Genomic DNA, 20,557 nt, shown 5'->3' with positions numbered 1-20,557 from the left:
ATATAGAGAGGTTTATTGTACAGCGCAGATTTCTCGATTACCTGATTGATGACGCGGATATGATTCATTCTAGATGTTCTCCTGGTTGATTGAAGTGTTGCCCTGACTCTATTGGAAATTATCTTGGTGAACATTTTATACAGTCCTGAAAGCACGCTAATAAGCCTATAACTTTTCAATTCTCTAAACGCCTGCCTTCTTATGGATTAGTATTTTGCTGGTATTCTTCCAGCTCTCTAGCACACTTGAAGTCGTGAGGCACGGCGTATAAAGGACGGCAGGCTTTTCAAGGATATCTTCTCCGTTCTTTATTAAGTCGACTGGTATTCCATCTTCTCCAGCCGCTTTTCCCCTGGTCATGTCTTTCAAGGCTCTTATAGCTTCATCGCTAGTTATAGAAGGAGCCTCTGTATCCTGTTCATCACTACTTCGAATGATACTAGCTTGGCTGCTGTGAGAACTGTACAGGTCAGTATATAATTCTTCTGCTGCTGTTACTATGTCATTGAAATTGCTGATGTTATTACCCTGCTTATCTTTCAGTGCATACATCTTGCCTTGTCCTATGCCAAGTTTTCTTCTCACTTATTGCATGCTGTGTCCATCTTTTCCGGCTTCCTTAATATTTTCCGCGTTATAATCGAATATCCCTTACTTTCTTCTGGTGGATGTATGTAAGGTAAGCATATACCAAGGCCTTCTATAATATTACGCACATGGCGGTCCTAGGGAACCTCCATGACCTGGAGGTAGGTCGCATGACCTACACCTACGTCCGATACTGTCTCTCGAACCGCACAGCTCAAATCACCATAGGAGAAATCAAGTCGGATGACATAGAACTGGGAAGTAGGGGAAAGCCGCAGTGCTCGGTATTGTCCCCTTTCTCTTCAACATGGCCATGACTGGCCTGCCGAAAATTCTCAGCAAGATCCGTGGCCTCAACCACAGCCTGTACGCCGACGACATGACGTTGTGGGTGACAGGCGGCAGCGAAGGCCAAATCGAGGAAACCCTCCGGCAGGCCACGGAGGCCGTCGAACGCTACGCGGCAGAGATGGGGCTCATTTGCTCCTCGCAAAAGTCTGAACTCTTGCTGGTGTACCCTACGACGAGGAAAGAATACGGAGGAACACCGAACATTAACATCAATGTGAACGGGGGCCCGATACCTATCGTAGACCAGATCAAAGTCCTAGGACTCCGGTTGCATGCGGAAGGCAGAAACCTCGGTACCATCAGTGCGCTAGAGAACAGCGCACAGCAAACACTAAGACTAATCAAACGGATTGCCAATAGACACTACGGCATGACGTAGGTCAGCCTAATTCATTTAGAGCAGACCTTCGTCATCAGCCGCGTCGTCTGTGTGGCACCGTACCTAAAATTTGGAGTGGCAGAAAAAAACAAGATGGAATGCATCATCAGACGAGCTTTCAAACAGGCAATTGGGGTCCCAGTCGCAACATCCAACGACAATCTCTTAGAGTTGTGGCTACACAACACGCTTGACGAACTAATCCAGGCGCTCACTATGGCCAATACGAAAGACTCGCACAGACCCCAACGGGGCCACATATTCTACGGGAACTCAAAATTCGATGCGAAGCGCAACACGGCACGAAACTAAACATTCCACCAGAGACGTTGAGGGAATTTAAAATTTCTGCACTGCTCAAGAACATGCACCCGGAGCAAAACAAGGAGCGACGAAAGGCAAGGGCGCACCACATTGTGCGCAAATACCATGACGTAGAGGGTGCGGCCTACGTAGACGCCTCGGAATACCGAGAGTGCAAAGGGACGTACGTCGTAGCGGTAAAGGCGGACGGAGAACCCCTCGCGAGCGGCACCATGAGAACTGATAAGCCCGAATTTGAGGAAGAAGCCGCAATAGCATTAGCGGTGGCCTCCCCCAAAGCGATACTTATCATAAGCGACTCAAAAATCGCAGTTCATAATTTCGCGACAGGACGCATCTCGCCATAGGTGCTCCAAATTCTAAACAATAACAGCGACCTTCATCGCGGGACGATCCAAATTATTTGGGCGCCCGTGCAGTCCTCTCTCCCCGGCAACGAGGCGGCTCACAACGTAGCTCGATGACTTTCTCACCGATGAAGTGAGCCGGCCGAGCCGGGAACGAGAGGACACCGCATGGTCAGCTACCAAGAAATAACCGATTACTATCGGCTGGGATAGGCCCGGTACCCACTAGCTCATCCCGCGATAACCAGGAAACAGGCGGTGTCCTGGCGCCTCCTGCAAACAAACATTATCCTAACCCGGTGGCCTGCTGCAGATTCTATCTAGGGAAATGCAATGATCAATGCAAATTATGTAAAGGAAGGGTGGATCTGCCAAATATTCTATGGGCATGCTGGAAGGCGGCTCCTTTCGAGGGCCGCAAAATTCAAAACTGGCAGCAGTGGGAGACCCTGCTGCTCAGCTCAGACCAGCAATACCAGGTCTGGGCCATTCAGCTAGCCGAGGCAGCCGCTGAGACCCAGGACATCTCGGCCGTCCGCTAGGCGGAGGGAGGCTGCATCTGCCCTCGTGATTGCTGGCATCAATAAAAGTTGAATCTATCTCTCTTGTTGGTCAGTTTTGACAGTTCAGCGAATTCTATTTCATCTCTTGAGTTGGACACTACCATGCTTTTATTTCTTTATTAGGTCCGTTGTTACTCGCGAGAGCTTACTAACTGGTTGCCCTTGGTACCTTACCTCCCACTTCAATTGCTGCTTCTGAAATCAGCCTGGTTATGGTTATACAGGTGTAGATGTATATACTAGATGTTAGTGGCGCATACCCACTGTGGGGTATTGGAAAAGAACCGGGTAATTCGATGTAACAATAAGGAAGGAGAATTATAAAATAATGTAAACAGAATTTGGGAATAGGTACGTACGTGAGAACTAATAGATTATATCTTGTGATTTTAATAGAATGAAGGAGTAAATAAAAATTAAAAAACAGCTAATTAAATGGATTTTTAAAACATATAACGGAACCTTAAGCTCTCATTTTACAGTGGAAATCTGAATGAATGAATTAATTAATTATGGGGTTTTACGTGCCAAAACCACGATCTGATTATGAGGCACACCGTAGTGGGGCACTCCGGAAATTTAGACCACCTGGGGTTCTTTAACGTGCACCTAAATCTAAGTACACGGGTGTTTTCGCATTTCGCCCCCATCGAAATGCGGCCGCCGTGGCCGGGATTCGATCCCGCGACCTCGTGCTCAGCAGCCCAACACCATAGCCACTGAGCAACCACTGCGGGTGCAGTGGAAATCTTTCTGACCCTGCAATGAAATCCTGCATTGCATCAACAACCTTCCTGTCGCTGTGCCCAAGGGTCGAGGCCCTTAATGATAGTAAATTTTGAACATTTAATTTTAATCTAAGAAGGCGGAACGGTGTTTCTAAGGTTCTTTTTCGCAATTCCGCATACCTTTGACAGTCAATGAGAAAAACGTCTATTTTTTCCTGTTGTCCGCAAGAGGGACAGTTCGGTGAGGGAACCTGACCAACTCTGTGTAGGTAAAAAACAAACAGAAAGGAATTCGGCAGCGTAGTCTAGTGATTGTGTCTGCAAGTGCTCGCGTTAGACAGAGTTTACTATTCAAATAATGCGACAAGTGCTGAAAGTCTTAGGAGTTTGTTAAAGAAGGAGCGTGAAATTCCCGCAGAGTCATTTGTATCCGAAATCTCACCTCTGTGATGAAAGCTGAAGCCGGTAGGTTTTCAAGGACCGGGTCATTCAGCGACACTTTCGCCAACGAATCTGCCATTTCGTTTAGAAATATGCCCTTATACCGTGATACTCAAACCAATCTCATCACCATCATCAGCCTATATTTATGTCCACTGCAGGACGAAGGCATCTCCCTGCGATCTACAATTACCCCTGTCTTGCGCTAGCTGATTCCAACTTGCACCTGCAAATTTCCTAACTTTATCACCCCACCTAGTTTTCTGCCGTCCTCGACTGCGCTTCCCTTCTCTTGGTATCCATTCTGTAACCCTAATGGTCTACCGTTTATCCATCCTACGCATTACATGGCCTGCCCAGCTCCATTTCTTCCTCTTCGTGTCAACTAGAATATCGGCTATCCCCGTTTGCTGTCTGATATACATCGCTCTCTTCATGTCTCTTAACGTTAGGCCTAACATTTTTCGTTCCATCGCTCTTTGTGCGGTCCTTAACTTGTACTCGAGATTCTTTGTTAACCTCCAAGTTTCTGCCCCATATGTAAGCACCGGTAGAATGCAATGATCATAAACTTTCCTTTTCAACGACCAATCTATCGAATCTAATCAAAGCTAAGGGGGTACGAATGATCTGAAAGGTCGCAAAACCTGGGGATACTCAGGGGCAGTGAGAGAGGAGCAAATATGTAGATAGAGAATCTGACATGACCATTGTGGAGCGCGTTGATGAATTTAGATTACGGACGGCTAGAACTACAGCTAAACATTCTGCTAGGAAGATAGGTACGAAGTCTGGTAGGTGAAGCGAAAACGACCAGTCGAGAATATGAGATATTATTCCACACTTTTTTTTTATTTTGGGAACCGTCAGCGACAATAACTTTATTGATCGGTACGTGCAATGACTGATCACTTAAGCTAGAGCTTAGCATGTGGTAAGATAGCGTGTTTGCATTTTTAGGAAAAGTTTAATCAAACTGAACTTTAATGGAATTGGTGTTGCAGCAAACAGGACTCACCTCACGAATTTGGACGTTTAATTGATCTAGGATAGTTTGAATAAAAATAATTTGTGGTGCGTGGAATAACGACCAGTACAATAAAAAAAATCCGGCTGGGAGATAAAAACTGTTTGTGAACGCCTTATAGGGAATTCATAAAGCCTTAAAAATGATTGTACAGCTAACAATCGAAACCGCGTATCAAGGGAAGGGATCCTGACTTCCAGATGTAAAACTTCATTTGCTACAAATTTAGGTAGCCCTAAAGATTGTCGCAAGGCCTGCCTCTCCAAAAGAACCAGGGGGCGAAGTTTATATGCAGGAGCTCCAGAGTACAGTACGCATCCAAATTCCAATACCGGCCGAACATACCTGCGGTATATTGATAACAGTGTTATTCGTAGCATTCCTGATCGAGTATTGCTCAGCCTACGTAGCAAACCAACCGCAGGAACACTCTTTGGTGCAATATAGTAAATGTGCGCTATCCAAGACAAAGATGTATCATATAGCACGCCAAGATACTTGAAACTCTTTACTTGTGGGATAATATCTTGAGGATAATAGAGATAAATATATATGGGTTCCTTTAATGGAAACGCGAGCAGCGATCATTTGTCAACGTTGAGACAAAGATGCATTGCATCAAGCCATCTTCATATACCAAACAAGTATGTCTGTAATATTTGGTGAAGTTTTTCGATATCATTTGCCGATGAGAAAAACGCAATGTCATCAGCGTACACGTAAGTATGTACGCCATCATGACATGGCATGAAACTCATTAGAATAATAAATAAGACTGGAGAAAGTACTGCCCCTTGTGGAACGCCTCTTGACTGCGCGTACCTTGGCGACGAAATTACGCTTTGGAAGCAAGGAAATTATCTGTTCCTTAAAAATTCTGAAATCCATGCTTGAAGGTACTTTGGAAAGTTAATGGTCTGAAGCTGATTGAACAATATCACATGCTCAACACTATACTACGCTTTTGAGATATCCTAGAGTGACTAATGCCGCATACTGCCTTTGGCGCCGTGCCAATTGAATACGGCTTTCAAGGTCAATATGCGCTTGCCATATGGAGCACTGTGGTTTGAAACCAATTTGTTTCGAACTCAGGATTGATCACTCATTAAGAAAATTTCTCACTCGAATGTTGATAACTCTTTCAATAAATTATAGGAAATTTGAAGTTAACGCGATGGGCCTAATATTGCCTAATACGTAACCGTCACTCGTATTTTTAAGCAAGCGAATGACCTTGGCGATTTTCCACTCGAATGGAAGCCATGCCCTATTTAGGGAATAATTGATGATGTCTAATAAATAATTTTGTGATTCTTTATACAGAAATGTTTACATGGACGAAGTGATTCCATCGCGGCCCGGAGCCGCCGATAGAAAGCTTATTAAGACATCTAATAATTCAGACTTGGAAATGTTCGTGAAATCTTCCTCAGTTGGTGATCAATGGAGCTAATGGCAGTTGGGAAGAAAAGCGACGTTCTAGCCATCTTGTTGACAAGCTGACAAGATTTGGCTGACAAGAGGCGAGGAGCACGCTCTAGTGGGGAGGGTTTCGATGGGGCCGAGCCAGCACAGTGAAAATAGATAACCGCATGAAGAGTGTGGTGCCGGCTTCTCCGATTGGTCCGCTTCGCCTTACTTAGCTTGCGGTGGCTGGTCGAAAATTGCGGCGGCGTGCAACGGAAGGATAAGAATGCCGCTAAAACGGATCCTCAGCATGGAAGAGTTGGCAGAGCGATGTCGTATACGTGCCAAATGGGTTCGATAACGTTTTACTACCACGCAAAAAGGTTTATCAAGCGCAATTAAATACATGCTCACTGGCAGGTGCGAGTAGCGAGGGCCTGAGTGATCGGCGGGCAGCCATCTCCTATTCCTTTCGGAACGGGGTAGTCTCTGGCTATTCAGAAAAAAATTCAGTTTTGTTCGACATATTAATGCACTTTTGTTTCGCTTACACGTCAGTTTGACACAGTGAGTTTTGGCGGTTTTGGGAGGTCGCGTGACAGACAGGCGAAGTGGGCGCAGCCCGAAAACATTGGACCAATGCAGAGGGCTAATGGTGAAAAGGCGTCGAATCAGGAATAATGATTTTTCTTTTGTGCGCTTTAATCATGCATAATCAGTGAGTACATGTTATATCATATGGGGAGCTATCGCGGTTTTCGTGACGTTGCGTGACAGACAGGCGAAGTTGGGAGTGGCCCGAAATTTTTTTGACCAATCGTGGTTGGCTCATTGCAGAATTGGAATAGAAAGGTTTGGAATAGCTTTACGTTATAGCTCCCCTATTCAATAATCATTGGCGTCAGGGCACGCTCCCACAGGCATGACATCATGCTGACATTTCGCTAATACCCAAACCAGGCAAGCCCATAGCCATAGCAAATTTACGGCCGATATCCCTTACTTAATGCATCGGAAAGTTAATGGAACACGTGCTGTTGCGGTGTCTACAACATTTCCTCGAACGATAGTCCTTCTTCTCCCACTCATAGTTCGGATTCATGGCACATCTCTCCACGCAGGACGTGCTTCTACAGCTCAAGGAAGAGGTTATCGCCCCCCGCGTCCCATGCCCAGACGAGGGCCATCCTCGCCCTTGATCTAAAAGGAGCATTTGATAACGTGGCACACGATTTGATTCTTCAAAATGTTGCAGAATCACATTCCGATGGCCGCATGTATAACTACATTCGTTCTTTTCTGCGGGACAGAACAGCCACCATTGGGATAGGACCACATCGGTCGGACACGATTCACCTCACAGGTCGCGGCACTACACAGCAGCTCGTCCAGATCCCCGAAGTTGCACATGCGATTTACGCAGACGACATCACGATCTGGATGACGCGAGCGTCCGAGGGTGCCACTCAGGATAGACTGCGGCAGGCCGTCGACATCGTCACTGCTTACGCACGACAGGGCAGCTTGTCCTGTGCCCCACAAAAGTCCGAGCTTGTTCTCATCCGCGTACGTAGCATTACTCCTCCACCCGAAATCACGGTGAACGTGGATGGCGTTCCCGTCCCCCAGGTAGAGCGTGCTCGCATTCTTGGACTACACGTTCAGGCGAACGGGAAGGCGAACTACACTGTATCTCTCTTGTCATGGCAGACCAAACAGACTTTGGCCATGATTCGGAGGATCTCCAACAGGCGCTCAGGTCTACGGGAACGGGACCTATAGACTGCGCCTGGTGGAGGCCTGCGTGATCAGTCGCATTACTTGGCTCATTGCAGAATTGGAATAGAAAGGTTTGGAATAGCTTTACGTTATAGCTCCCCTATTCAATAATCATCAGAAAAAAAATAAGATGGAATGCATCATCAGACGAGCTTTCAAACAGGCAATTGGGGTCCCAGTCGCAACATCCAACGACAATCTCTTAGAGTTGTGGCTACACAACACGCTTGACGAACTAATCCAGGCGCTCACTATGGCCAATACGAAAGACTCGCACAGACCCCAACGGGGCCACATATTCTACGGGAACTCAAAATTCGATGCGAAGCGCAACACGGCACGAAACTAAACATTCCACCAGAGACGTTGAGGGAATTTAAAATTTCTGGACTGCTCAAGAACATGCACCCGGAGCAAAACAAGGAGCGACGAAAGGCAAGGGCGCACCACATTGTGCGCAAATACCATGACGTAGAGGGTGCGGCCTACGTAGACGCCTCGGAATACCGAGAGCGCCAATGATAGTACATTTTGAACAGTTAATTCTAATATAAGAAGGCGGAATGGTGTTTCCAAGGTTCTTTTTCGCAATTCCGCATACCTTTGACAGCCAATGAGAAAAACATCTATTTTTTCCTGTTGTCCGCAAGAGGGACAGTTCGGTGAGGGAACCTGACCAACTCTGTGTAGGTAAAAAAACAGAAAGGAATTCGGCAGCGTAGTCTAGTGATTGTGTCTGCAAGTGCTCGCGTTTGACAGAGTTTACTATTCCAATAATGCGACAAGTGCTGAAAGTCTGAGGAGTTTGTTAAAGAAGCAGCGTGAAATTCCCGCAGAGTCATTTGTCTCCGAAATCTAACCTCTGTGACAAAAGCTGAAGCCGGTAGGTTTTCAAGGACCGGGCCATTCAGCGACACTTTCGCCAACAAATCTGCCATTTCGTTTAGAAATATGCCCTTATACCGTGATACTCAAACCAATCTCATCACCATCATCAACATCAGCCTATATTTATGTCCACTGCAGGACGAAGGCCTCTCCCTGCGATCTCCAATTATCCCTGCCTTGCGCTAGCTGATTCCAACTTGCGGCAGGCCGTCGACATCGTCACTGCTTACGCACGATAATTTGCGATTTGCAATGGCTGTGCGCTGCACGTGGCAATGATGCAGCACCTCATAAGATTGGGGTGCTGCGGCATTTTCTGCAGTACTTCAATACAGCAGAAATCTATGGTTTTGTGGATGATAGATATGTGCTCATTACCGCTAGAACATGCGGGCATATACAAGCACAACCACCTTCCCTTCCATAGACTTACGCAGTCGGAGCAGATACGGGTCGACACAATGCTGCGAAAGGCGACCAAGCTCACCCACGGCCTCCCACACTACACCGCCACGAAACGTCTGCTAGCCCTAGGGACGCATAACACTCTCAGTGAGTTATTGGAAGCTCAGTGGGCCAGTCAAAGACAACGTCTTTTGCTCACACCCACTAGGCGGCACTTGCTCTCGAGATTGGGACATCCAGTTTTGCACAATTATGATGAGGACATCGCCATCACTATTCCGACTTGGGTCCGTAAAGCCTTAAAGGTGCACCCACTACCACGAAACATGCATCGTGACCATGACGCGGGACGCCGGCGCACCCGTGTACGCTACCTGGTGCGCATGCTCGGCGACATCCCAGAGACAAATACCCTATACACGGATGCTGCTCGGTGCCACAAGGGGTATTCCGCGGTAGTGTTGGATGGCGCTAACCATATATCACGGCCACCTTCTTGCGGGTTTCTGCACCTGAACACGGAGAAGTCCTTGGAGTAGCGCTTGCTGTGCGACACGCTCTCCAGATTTCTGGGGAGGTGCATATCCTAACCGATTCGCAGCAAGCATGCCACGCCTTTTTGATGGCACGCGGCTTCTCCAAGGCGGCTCTCCACATCCTATGCCAGTCACCAAACACAGACACATCTGCCCCACAACGCATCCACTTGCTCCTGGCCATGCCTCACTGTCGGCTAATGACCCCGCTGGTGCGGTCGCTCGAGAAATCAGCCTCCGAGCTGCCCGGCATGACGAGGATCGGAGTACAGATCAGGTGGGCTCACCACTCACATACAGAGGTATATTAAAATACTACACAGGACCTAGACACACCATGGGCCCGCCGCCGCTGTGGTTCTCGCGAGAGGAGGAGTAGGCACTGCGCCAACTCCAAACACACACATTTCCCAACCTCCTCTACCCTACATAAATTTTACCCTGACCGCTACGCAGACTCTTGCCCGGGCTGTGGCAGCTCCCCCACGGCGTTCCATGTCACGGTGGAGTGCACCGGAAAATTGTCCCCTACCCTGCCTGTCATCCTGCACCCCTTCCGCACCAAAGAGCTGTGCGAGGATGCCTTCCACGACGGGACTCCTGAGGTCCGCCGGGCCCTAGTTCAACGGGCCCGTGCTGTCACTGAGATCGTTCTAGGGACCCCGGGCAAGGGGTCCCTCCCACAGTCTTGCAACTTTTTTTATAATAAAATGTTTACTCTCTCTCTGGTGGGGCCAGATGCTAGTGGCTCCAGCGCTCTTGCTCAGCAACGGCGCTCGTGCTTGGAAGCTGTGTCCTTGTGTGACTGTGGCCGCTGCGCTGCTCCAAGTTCTAATAAACCCTTTTGCAATACATATGGTTGCTGTGGACCCATACGCATGGCTGTGCGCTGCACCTCATAAGATTGGGGTGCTGCGGCATTCACTGCAGTACTTCAATACAACAGAAATATATGGTTTTGCGGATGATAGATATGTGCTCATTACCGCTAGAACATGCGGGTATATGCAAGCACAACAATGATTTATCATCAACTTCCTTAATATCTGGGCCCGTATTCTCAATAACCTCGTACGCTAGAAATGTTCGTAGAGAAAAATTCCGCCAATCTTGATGCTGGACATATCATTAAGCCGGCTGCCAATGGTAGTTAGGAGCACTGAAAAACGAAAAGCTTTTTGAATTCGGCACCTGGTTTATTGCTCTTAAAGATAGTGTTATTTTTTTAGCTGCGAACAGAACTTATGAGCTATAAGGCTAAAGATACATATCAGTGCACCTGTTAGCAAACCTGGGTCTCTGGGTTATCCATGGTCGAATCGAAAGCGGGTCGGGCTGCTGTGTGGAGTGAACATCGTTCCAAGCCAACCGGTGAAACAACTTCGGTCCCTAGCTATATGGCACTCTTTGCCTATGGGCCGCTCTTCAATGGACGTCTTCGACACCAACTTCGGCAACTCGGTAATTGTCAGCGGGAATGTGCCGCCATATAATGCAAAAAAATATATCGTTTTAATTTTCTGCGATGCTGGGCGGAATCGAACTGGCGCCTTGCGCGGACTCTGCGGTGGTGCCGATAGACGGCAGCGCGTGTGCAATGGGAATCAGCGGGCAGTAGCAGCAGTACAGCGGGTGAGGAACTCGGCTGGATTTTGGGCAGCCGAACTTGCCATTAGAAAACTCTCCCGTGCTGGGAAGAAACAAGCCCACTTTACACGGGTTCCTCACGGACAGCAGTCTGGCGCTTTAGCAAGCTGCGCCGCAAATGTACTGGGGGATGTGCGGCTTTTCAATGAATGTCTTTCACGCCAACGCTTCAGCGAGCTGCTTCACGAATGCGCTGGGTATGTGCCACTGTTCAATGAGCCTCTCGTCAACTTGGGTCACTGACCATGTGCCACTATGTGTGCAGCCTGAAGGGAACCAATTATGAGAGTGATGATGAAGATGATTTATTGGGATGAACTTAGCACTCACCGGAGGAGCGCCACGCACCTCTTCTCGGAGGCAACGCGTGGCCTTCTCGGCAGCACAACTAGGTGCCGCATGCACGCCTCGGTGGTGGCAATTCCATGTGTCCATAGATTCATTCTGTGCTATCCGAATGAACGTTGCCATTTATTGCGAGACGTGTTCTGCCAGATTTTTTCTAGTAGCTCCAGTGGAGAATAGAACGCTGCACTGATCCGGGCTTACACAGAAGCCCCGGCGCAGATCAAGCTGGGAAGCCATTTTTGAATGTGATTAGCCGTCTTGGGTTACTTCACTCACTTTACGTGGACTGATCTATCTATCTATCTATCTATCTATCTATCTATCTATCTATCTATCTATCTATCTATCTATCTATCTATCTATCTATCTATCTATCTATCTATCTATCTATCTATCTATCTATCTATCTATCTATCTATCTATCTATCTATCTATCTATCTATCTATCTATCTATCTATCTATCTATCTATCTAACCGTTTTCCCGCCAGCTTTAGTGACTGCGAGTGGATAGGCTCCGGTTTTATCTGTAGCGCATCGAACTTGATGAAACAGGGTGTGAAACCAACCGTCGGGCCAACTTGGGTCACTGGGTATATATGCCACTGCGTATATGCCGCTCCTGAATGAATCTCTTTGAAGCCGACTTGGGTAACTGAACTTGTGTCACACGCGTATGCGGAGCACTTTAATGACAAAAAGAGGCAGAGTCGATCTCACGATGACCGTCGACGTAAATGCGTTAGCATTGAATCAATGTAGCCACGCCACGTATCGCCACTGTCGTAACTAGCATTGCTAGTTACGGCAGTGGCGATCTTAAACATCGCGACTTACTTAATGACCCAAGTTTGTCCGATGGTTGGTTTCGAACCCTGTGACCTCAGCACAGCAGCTCTATGCGCTACCAATTCGACACGGACTACCAAGTGGCTGCAGATAGGCGGAAAAACGGTTAGATACAAACTTATATAGATACGTAGCCCCGGAAAGTGTGTGAAGTCCCTTAAGTATGCTACCCCCCCCCCCCCCCCCCCCAGCCTCCGTTAAGTAGCCGATAAAATTTCTCCGGTGCTCGGCGGAATCGAACCCGTGCTACGCGTGGACTTTGCGGCGTCGCAGCTAGATGGCGCGGCGTGTGCATTGGGAAGAACGCATTGACGACGACATTCGTCGAGAGATGCGTTCTTCCCAATGCACACGCCGCGAAGTCCATGCGTACCACGATGCGTTCTGCCAGAATTGATTATTATCTAATGTGAACACAGTACAAGAGAGCAGCGGGCAGCGTTGGCAGCGTGTCTCAACCAGAGCGGCTCAGGCAATCTCGAGCTCGCGCTTCCCGGATGACTGGCGATGTGGCTGCAGCGCCGGGCATTCGTCTTCACTACAATCACCCCCCATCGGAAAAGGAGCCATCCTGGCCACTCATGGTGAACATAGAATCAAGGGGTCGTAATACGGCTTCAGGCGTTGTACGTGGACGGTTTCACGACCACGACAGCGTTAGTCCGTAGGTGGCGTGACAGGCTCGACAATATAGTTCACAGGCGATGTCTGTGCTACAACACGGTAGGGTCCTTGATATTTTGATACAAGCTTGGATGAGAGGCCAACAGGAACGGCAGGAACCCAAAGCCACACAAGGGAGTCCGGAAGAAAGTGACAATGCGTGTGATCATCGTCACGTCGAGATTTTTGTTGCCATTGGTCGACGGCTGTAAAGGAACGGGCGAGTTGACGGCATTCCTCGGCGCGGCGGGCAACTTCAGAGATGGGTGTACATTCGGATGAATCGGGTCTGTACGGAAGAATGGTGTCGAGAGTAGTCGAAGGTTCGCGGCCGTACAAGAGGAAGAATGGGGAAAAGTTTATGGTCGCCTGTGGTGCAGTGTTGTAGGCGAACGTGATGAATGGCAGAATGAGGTCCCAATCAGTTTGATCAGAGGCGACGTATTTGGAGAGCATGTCGCCAAGGGTGCGGTTAAATCTTTCCGTCAGACCGTTAGCTTGAGGATGGTAGGCGGTGGTGGTGCGATGAACGATGCGACATTCAGTAAGGAGCGCGTTTACGACTTCGGAGAGGAACACACGTCCTCTATCGCTCAAAAGTTCGCGAGGTGCACCGTGACGGAGAATAAAGTTTTTCAGTAGGAAGGATGCGATATCACGAGCTGTGGCAGCAGGCAGAGCGGCTGTTTCTGCGTATCGCGTCAAGTGGTCGATGGCGACGACTATCCAGCGGTTTCCGGAAGCCGTGCTCGGAAGGGGTCCATACAGGTCAATCCCAATGCGATCGAAGGGCCTGGCAGGACACGGGATTGGCTGTAGTGGACCAGAGACATGCTGAGAAGGAACTTTGCGGCGTTGGCACTGAGGGCATGAACGAATGCACTTGCACACAAAGGTGTACATGCCACGCCAATAAAACCTGGAGCGAAGCCGGGTGTACGTCTTGAAGACACCCGCGTGTGCACACTGCGGGTCAGTGTGGAAGGCAGAACATATTTCACCACGAAGATGTCGCGGTATGACGAGCAACCACTTGCGGACGTCGGAGACGTAATTCCGGCGATAGAGAAGTCCATCCCGCATTTCGAAGTGCGAAGCTTGACGGCGCAAAGCTCGAGAAGGTGGAGGAACAGTCGACGGGTTAGAAAGGAAGCGGATAAGAGCACTAATCCAGGCATCCTTGCGTTGCTCCGAAGCCATGTCGCAGCCTACTGGGAACGAAAGTACGTGGTCAACGGCAGAGAGGCAGGCATCGCTTACGGTTGACACGGGCGAACGGGAAAGCGCGTCGGCGTCGGTGTGGCGGCGGCCAGACCTGTAGACAACGCGCACGTCGAAATCTTGCAACCGCAAAGCCCAGCGAGCTAATCGACCTGAGGGGTCCTTCAATGTGGACAGCCAACAAAGTGCATGGTGGTCTGTAATTACATCAAAGGGGCGGCCATAGAGGTAGGGTCGAAATTTACCAAGTGCCCAGATTATGGCCAAACATTCTTTCTCCGTAACGGAATAATTTGTCTCTGCTTTGGTGAGGGTGCGGCTTGCGTATGCAACGACGTACTGGTCGAACCCAGATTTGCGCTGCGCGAGCACAGCGCCGAGCCCAACACAGCTGGCGTCAGTGTGTACTTCGATCGGAGCACTCGGGTCGAAGTGACGCAGTATAGGCGGCGATGATAATAGACGACGCAACTCTTGGAAGGCATCATCACAGGCAGGGGACCAGGCGTAATTGTTCCAGTCGCTCCGTAGAAGCTGATTCAAATGAGCGAAGATGGACGCAAAATTCCGAATGAAGCGGCGAAAGTAAGAGCAGAGGCCAAGGAAGCTGCGAAGTTCTCGTACGGAGGAAGGTTTGGGAAAATCAGCAACTGCACGGAGCTTGGCGGCGTCAGGAAGAATACCATGTTTAGATACGACATGGCCAAGGATGGTGAGCTGACTTGCGCCAAAGTGGCATTTCTTCAGGTTGAGCTGAAGGCCGGTGGCAGTTAGGCACTGTAACACTTCCTCCAGCCGACAGAGATGGGTGGGAAAATCAGGCGAAAAAATAACCACATCCTTTAAGTAGCACAGGCATATTTTCCACTTGAGACCACGCAACAGGTTGTCCATCATACACTCAAATGTGGCTGGGGCGTTGCAAAGCCTGAAAGGCATGACACGAAATTCATATAGGCTTCCCGGATGACTGGCGATGTGGCTGCAGCGCCGGGCATTCGTCTTCACTACAATCAATATTATTGATTTTTTTTTGGGGGGGGGGGGGATGGCGGGCCCTAGCTCGCTTGATACACTCGTACCAGGGCCTGGCTCGAAAGTATGGGCCCGGGTCGGCCACGTTTTCTTTCTTGCTGCTGACTTTCTTTTTGTTCTTTCACCTCGTCAGCCATTTTTAAATAAGCAGCAGAGGGTGGTATCAGCCAATGCTTTTAACGAGCGTTCCGGAGGAAAAACACAGCATTTTTAAGGCGCAGCATTCTTCGCTGTACCATCGGCGAAATGGCTGAGAGGTCGTGTACGACTGGTTTACTTTGGGCCCAGAGTTCGAATCCTCAGGGTGCTGCGACTTTATTTCTTCATAAAAGTGTGGCAAAGCACTGTGGAATTACAGTGACAGCCAATGGCGACACGGAATTCGCATGCATGCATGCATTACCTATGCGCGTGCGCCACGTGTATACGTCCGTAACGTTTCAGTTGGTGAGAGTATATTTCGCGTAATCCTTCTAATTGCGTCTAATCAAAACAAGTCCTCGTTTTCTAATTAGCAACTCCTATGTTGTATTCCGTAGAGACGCACGTGTAGCAGTGACAGACTCGTAGTATGAAGGAAAAAAAAAGACATACCTGTGCTCCCACTTGCCCTGAAAAAAAAAAAAGTTAGAATAAGAAACAATTTGTTAATGCTTGCCGATTCTGGTGCCTATTTCTGGAGTTAGCAGGGCACAATGATTCAAACGAGAAACACTTATGCTTTATCTTGAAAATAAACATATTGGTTATGTCGATCATGATGAAAAAATTCTTGGGCGCAGCGCAAACTACATTTAATTTGTGACAATCAAATATCGGACGCTTTGTGTGTCCTGACTTCTACAAACAAGAAAAAAGCAACGTAGACTATACTTTATCTCAGTAGTTCCTCACTGCACTGTGGAAGTTACAGAACATTTTATCCAAAATGCGTTTATCCGCGCTGCATCATCTGGTAAGCATCTGCTCTGCCATCCCTCACGGTTAGTGGATTGACGCCACTAATGTTTTTGCGCTGTAACGATAAGCTGCGTTTACTTGAATACGACAACGTTGCTACACTTTATCTATACGCTTTCTCTGCAATTCCTTGCAGCCTCATTAGCAAGTAGTAATGGTAAACTTCCGCATAAATGTTTACCCGCGCCACGCTTGCTCGGCGTCTATTTGGCTATCACTTGACACCGTCATCAAGTACCATACTAGAGCGGAGTAGTAAATTAATGATGCAGTAAACAATTATGCCTATTAGGCCTTTATAGCGCTCTGCATTGTCTACGCATCACCAGTGCTAAATCTGTGGCGCCATCTGCGAACTAGAAATGAAACCACTTATACGGCTCGGCATCATCTCCGTAGTCCTAGCAGCATCAAAAGAAACATTCTCATCTCAATAACAATGACAAAACGTACCTGATGCTTTGCCTTTAGCGTGCGATTATACTAAGCGATGACTGATATTATCATTTATTTCTCGCTGTTAGGGCAGAGAGGCCGTAACAAGCGCAAATTTGGAGGGAAGCGGTAGGCTTGAGCTGCATGGACCCTGCCATGTTGCTACCTAATTGTTGTTAGGGTTGCTATGACGGTTTCCCGCGGTAAACGCCATAGCTATTTCGCCGTGTACAACCTGCGTGACCAGAGCACTCAGCATGTTACGCATCGCTTGGAATGTACCATGTACGAAGCAAAAATAAACCTCTCTAACCACGTCAATATTCAGGCAATTAAGCTCGGAACTATGCTACGCTGCGCGATGATATTGCCTGTGTGCACCTCGTACCGTCGGCAGCGCTGCAAGTTACTTGTGAGATAGAGCATAGAAGAGCTTCGTGACAGAGCTTGAAGACACCGAATTTCATGTGCAGCTTGATAACCCTCGTCATGTCCATCTGCGAAGGAGGAGGATGATGTTGCAAGCTGTAGGCGGATGTGATATCTAACTGTGGCTTCTAGCTGACGCGTTTGCATGCGGGTCGCTGAGGTGCGACATATTAAAGTGCTCCTACTTTGCTCCTTTGCCCCCTTGGGTCACCGTGTCTTGTCGGTTTTGCTTTGTTCACAGCGTCTGAACTCTATAGCGCCGCAGATATGCAGCGCATCACAACAGTGTGCTGTACGTCTGGCCTCAGATGAACACTGACATCCCTCACTTGCATACCATGCCAGCGTGCCAAATGGCACGTCTCACTATAAATCCGCACTACAGAATTTTCTTTCGCGTGGTTGAAGGGCTGAGCGGCAGATCGACGTGCTTGCTAATCTTCCTTCACCATGAAGTTGTAGCTAACAGCTGACGACAGTGAATCACTTTTCATCTTGGCCTGAGGTTGTGCCCTTACCGCACACCACTACCTCCGTCTCTGTATTTGCTTCTTGCTTCGGTTGTCCCAGAACCTTGGCCATTGATCGGGGGCACAAGTTTGAATCTGCCTTAATAACCTCCCTCGCCCACGTTCTTGGCACAAATCACCGCCAGCATCTGTTTTACCATCGGCGTGCAAACTGCTTGGTCGAGCAGCTGCATATTCAACTGAATGCGGCCTTTATTACACGCCTCGATCGAGAACACTATCTTAAGCAGTCACCAATTATGCTGCACGGTCTGCAAGCCAGCTATTGCGACAGCCGGGCTGCTCCATGCCTACCGCACTTGTGGCGCTAGAGCATGCAGCAAAAAGTTGGCGAGTGGTTCGATAACTTTTGCGTAGTGAAGGACGAAACAGCAAGATAAATGAATCAGCAACAAAAAAACGTGTTAGCGTACAAGCCAGCATTTTGAATACTTCTGATTAGCATATTTTAGCGAACTTATCGTTTGTGTTTTTCATGTGAAATCATGTCGACTCTAAACATAGATCTAAAAATGAAAACTTAGGATGTTCCACTAACACTCTAAAACGAACGGGCTGAGTTTCGAGCCAAGAGAGACATTAATAAAATATGAAAGAAAGTTCGCAATATTAAAATTTTATCCAGAAATAGACCCTGCTTATTTAATTGCTGAGATCCACTGGCCGTTCGTAGTTTAGTCATACAGTTTTATAAAAATATAATTAGGGGGAACTTTGGTATGACTGTCTAAGGAAGTTGAAGCATTGCAATTCAATCGGCATGAGTATAATGAGAAGTATACGGAGTTACGTAAACTTAGTTCTGATTTTATACGGCTTTGTGAATTTTAAAATGAATCATGTTCTACAACGTACTGCGTTACGAATCCAACGATTCGCAATGATTACGAATATGCGCAGAGACTAAGTGCCTTTATGCGTTTATAAAAAAAATGACTGCTGGGAAATTCGGAAAGATAAAGCGTAACAGAAACGTCACAAGAACGGCTGAAGCCTGAAGTGCCTACACATCTCCGCTATCCATCGCTCGCACGGTAGCTGAATGATTGAAGCCTCAGAGTTCCCCTTAGGAACGTATGTAGAAAACTCTATGAATGCACTGGCGCCAGTGCTCGCATGCCATATGGGCGCATGCTCCTGAGATGTGCGCGCACACAGGTCAGCACTACAGAGATAGAAGTATCACTTAGAAGGGTAGTGCATTGAGCTGCAGTTGGCACGTCATGTTTGCTGTGGGGAATGCTGGTAGCGCGAAGTCAAGGAACACTTAACGACGATACGAAGGCTAGTGCTCGTCATTTTCTTTCTCGTCGTACGGCGTTCTTTTTGTTGACGCTACCATTACTGTGATGGAAACGCGCATATGGCTGCTCCCGGGGGCCCTGCTGGCGTATGCGTCACTTGCGATCCCGCGCGAGGCGTCCTGAGCGTATGCGTGAGCGTGGCACTTGTGACGAGAGAGAAAGAAAGGAAATAGAAAAGGCAGATACGTTAAAAATTATGCATATGTAACGATCATGTTGGAATCTATGTGAAGCGAAGCTATCATGAAAAATTTCGTGAAATGCTATAAATTGTGAGTGAGTAGGACAACTTTAATGAATATCCTGCAGATTGATGGCGTGGGTCTAGGCCGCGCGGGGGCAGAGTTGTTTCATGATACCCTGTCAGCAGAGACCTCTGGTAGCTTCCCGGGCATGCTGGATGGCCCAAAGTTGGTCCTGAAGATCAGAGCTTGTCAGTGCGGCTCTCCACCGCGCCCTGAGTTCATCCGGGGGGATTGGAATTCTCCTCTGAACTATTTCGCAATACCAGAATATATGTTCTAGGGTGGCTCCTCTATCATCACATAATTTACATTTGGCCTCAGGGTATGAGTCCGAAAACAAGTGGTTAAGATGTACCGGGTTCGTGTAAGTTGTGGTTTGAAGTCGCCTCCAGTCAACCGCCTGAGATCTGTCCAATGTTGAGCTAAGAGGTGGATATATGCACCTCGACTTTCTATTGACCCGTTTCTTTCCTGCGTCTTTGGTATAAAGGAAACTGGCGCGCGCATGTGCTCTCGCGCACGTGTGCTACTCTATGTGATGTTGCGAATGGTGATGGTCCGAGGGTCCACGAAGGTTCCATGTATGGTGCCGTGCCAGGTGCCAAGAGGAGGAGATATCCAGGGAGATTAGAAAACTGTTTTATATACACTGTACATGGTATATTACAAGATGGGCTCCATGATATTGGAGCCGTCTATGTGCTAACATCTTTGCATGTGGTAGCGTTTACATCTCCGAGCGTTCTCCATGGTCGAGCGTGCTCTACATCGTCAAGCGTGCTCTACATGGTCAAGCCTCTCGCGTTCTCCACAACACTCAAGTCCCCTGTTTTATCCCTTTTGTTTCCCTCTTTCACTCGACGAGGGAATACACTGTAGTTCTTTAGCCAATCAGCATCTTGGATCAGGTGGCCATATCCCGCACGTGATGTGTCGTCGTTTCCCGCCGGGCTCCGCCTCCAATCTTGTTAGGTCGCCCCCGAACACAGGCAGCGGTTGGCACCTTGGGAACCGAACGTTGGTGTCGTTCCCCCGGGATTGCCAGACACTGGCCCCTTTCAAGATTCGCCTCTCCATAGCGGTCAGTTCGCGGAATCAGGGAGGGCGGTGGCTGTCTCGAAAGGGC

At 48.3% G+C, this 20,557-nt stretch overlaps 1 protein-coding gene across 5 annotated transcripts in view; it reads right to left on the bottom strand.

Moving 5' to 3' along the window:
- LOC119458265 (uncharacterized) overlaps window positions 1-20,557 on the bottom strand; it is a 112,333-nt gene that overhangs the window by 7,503 nt on the left and 84,273 nt on the right. For all 5 annotated transcript variants that reach the window (XM_049670956.1, XM_049670959.1, XM_049670958.1 and 2 more), the window contains exon 6: window positions 16,123-16,139. In XM_049670956.1, coding sequence (XP_049526913.1) covers window positions 16,123-16,139 — 17 coding nt within the window. The remainder of the gene's footprint in view (window positions 1-16,122; window positions 16,140-20,557) is intronic.

Source organism: Dermacentor silvarum, chromosome 7, assembly GCF_013339745.2.
Source record: "Dermacentor silvarum isolate Dsil-2018 chromosome 7, BIME_Dsil_1.4, whole genome shotgun sequence".
Lineage (NCBI taxonomy): Eukaryota > Metazoa > Arthropoda > Arachnida > Ixodida > Ixodidae > Dermacentor > Dermacentor silvarum.
This window is presented reverse-complemented; position numbering and strand designations above follow the sequence as displayed.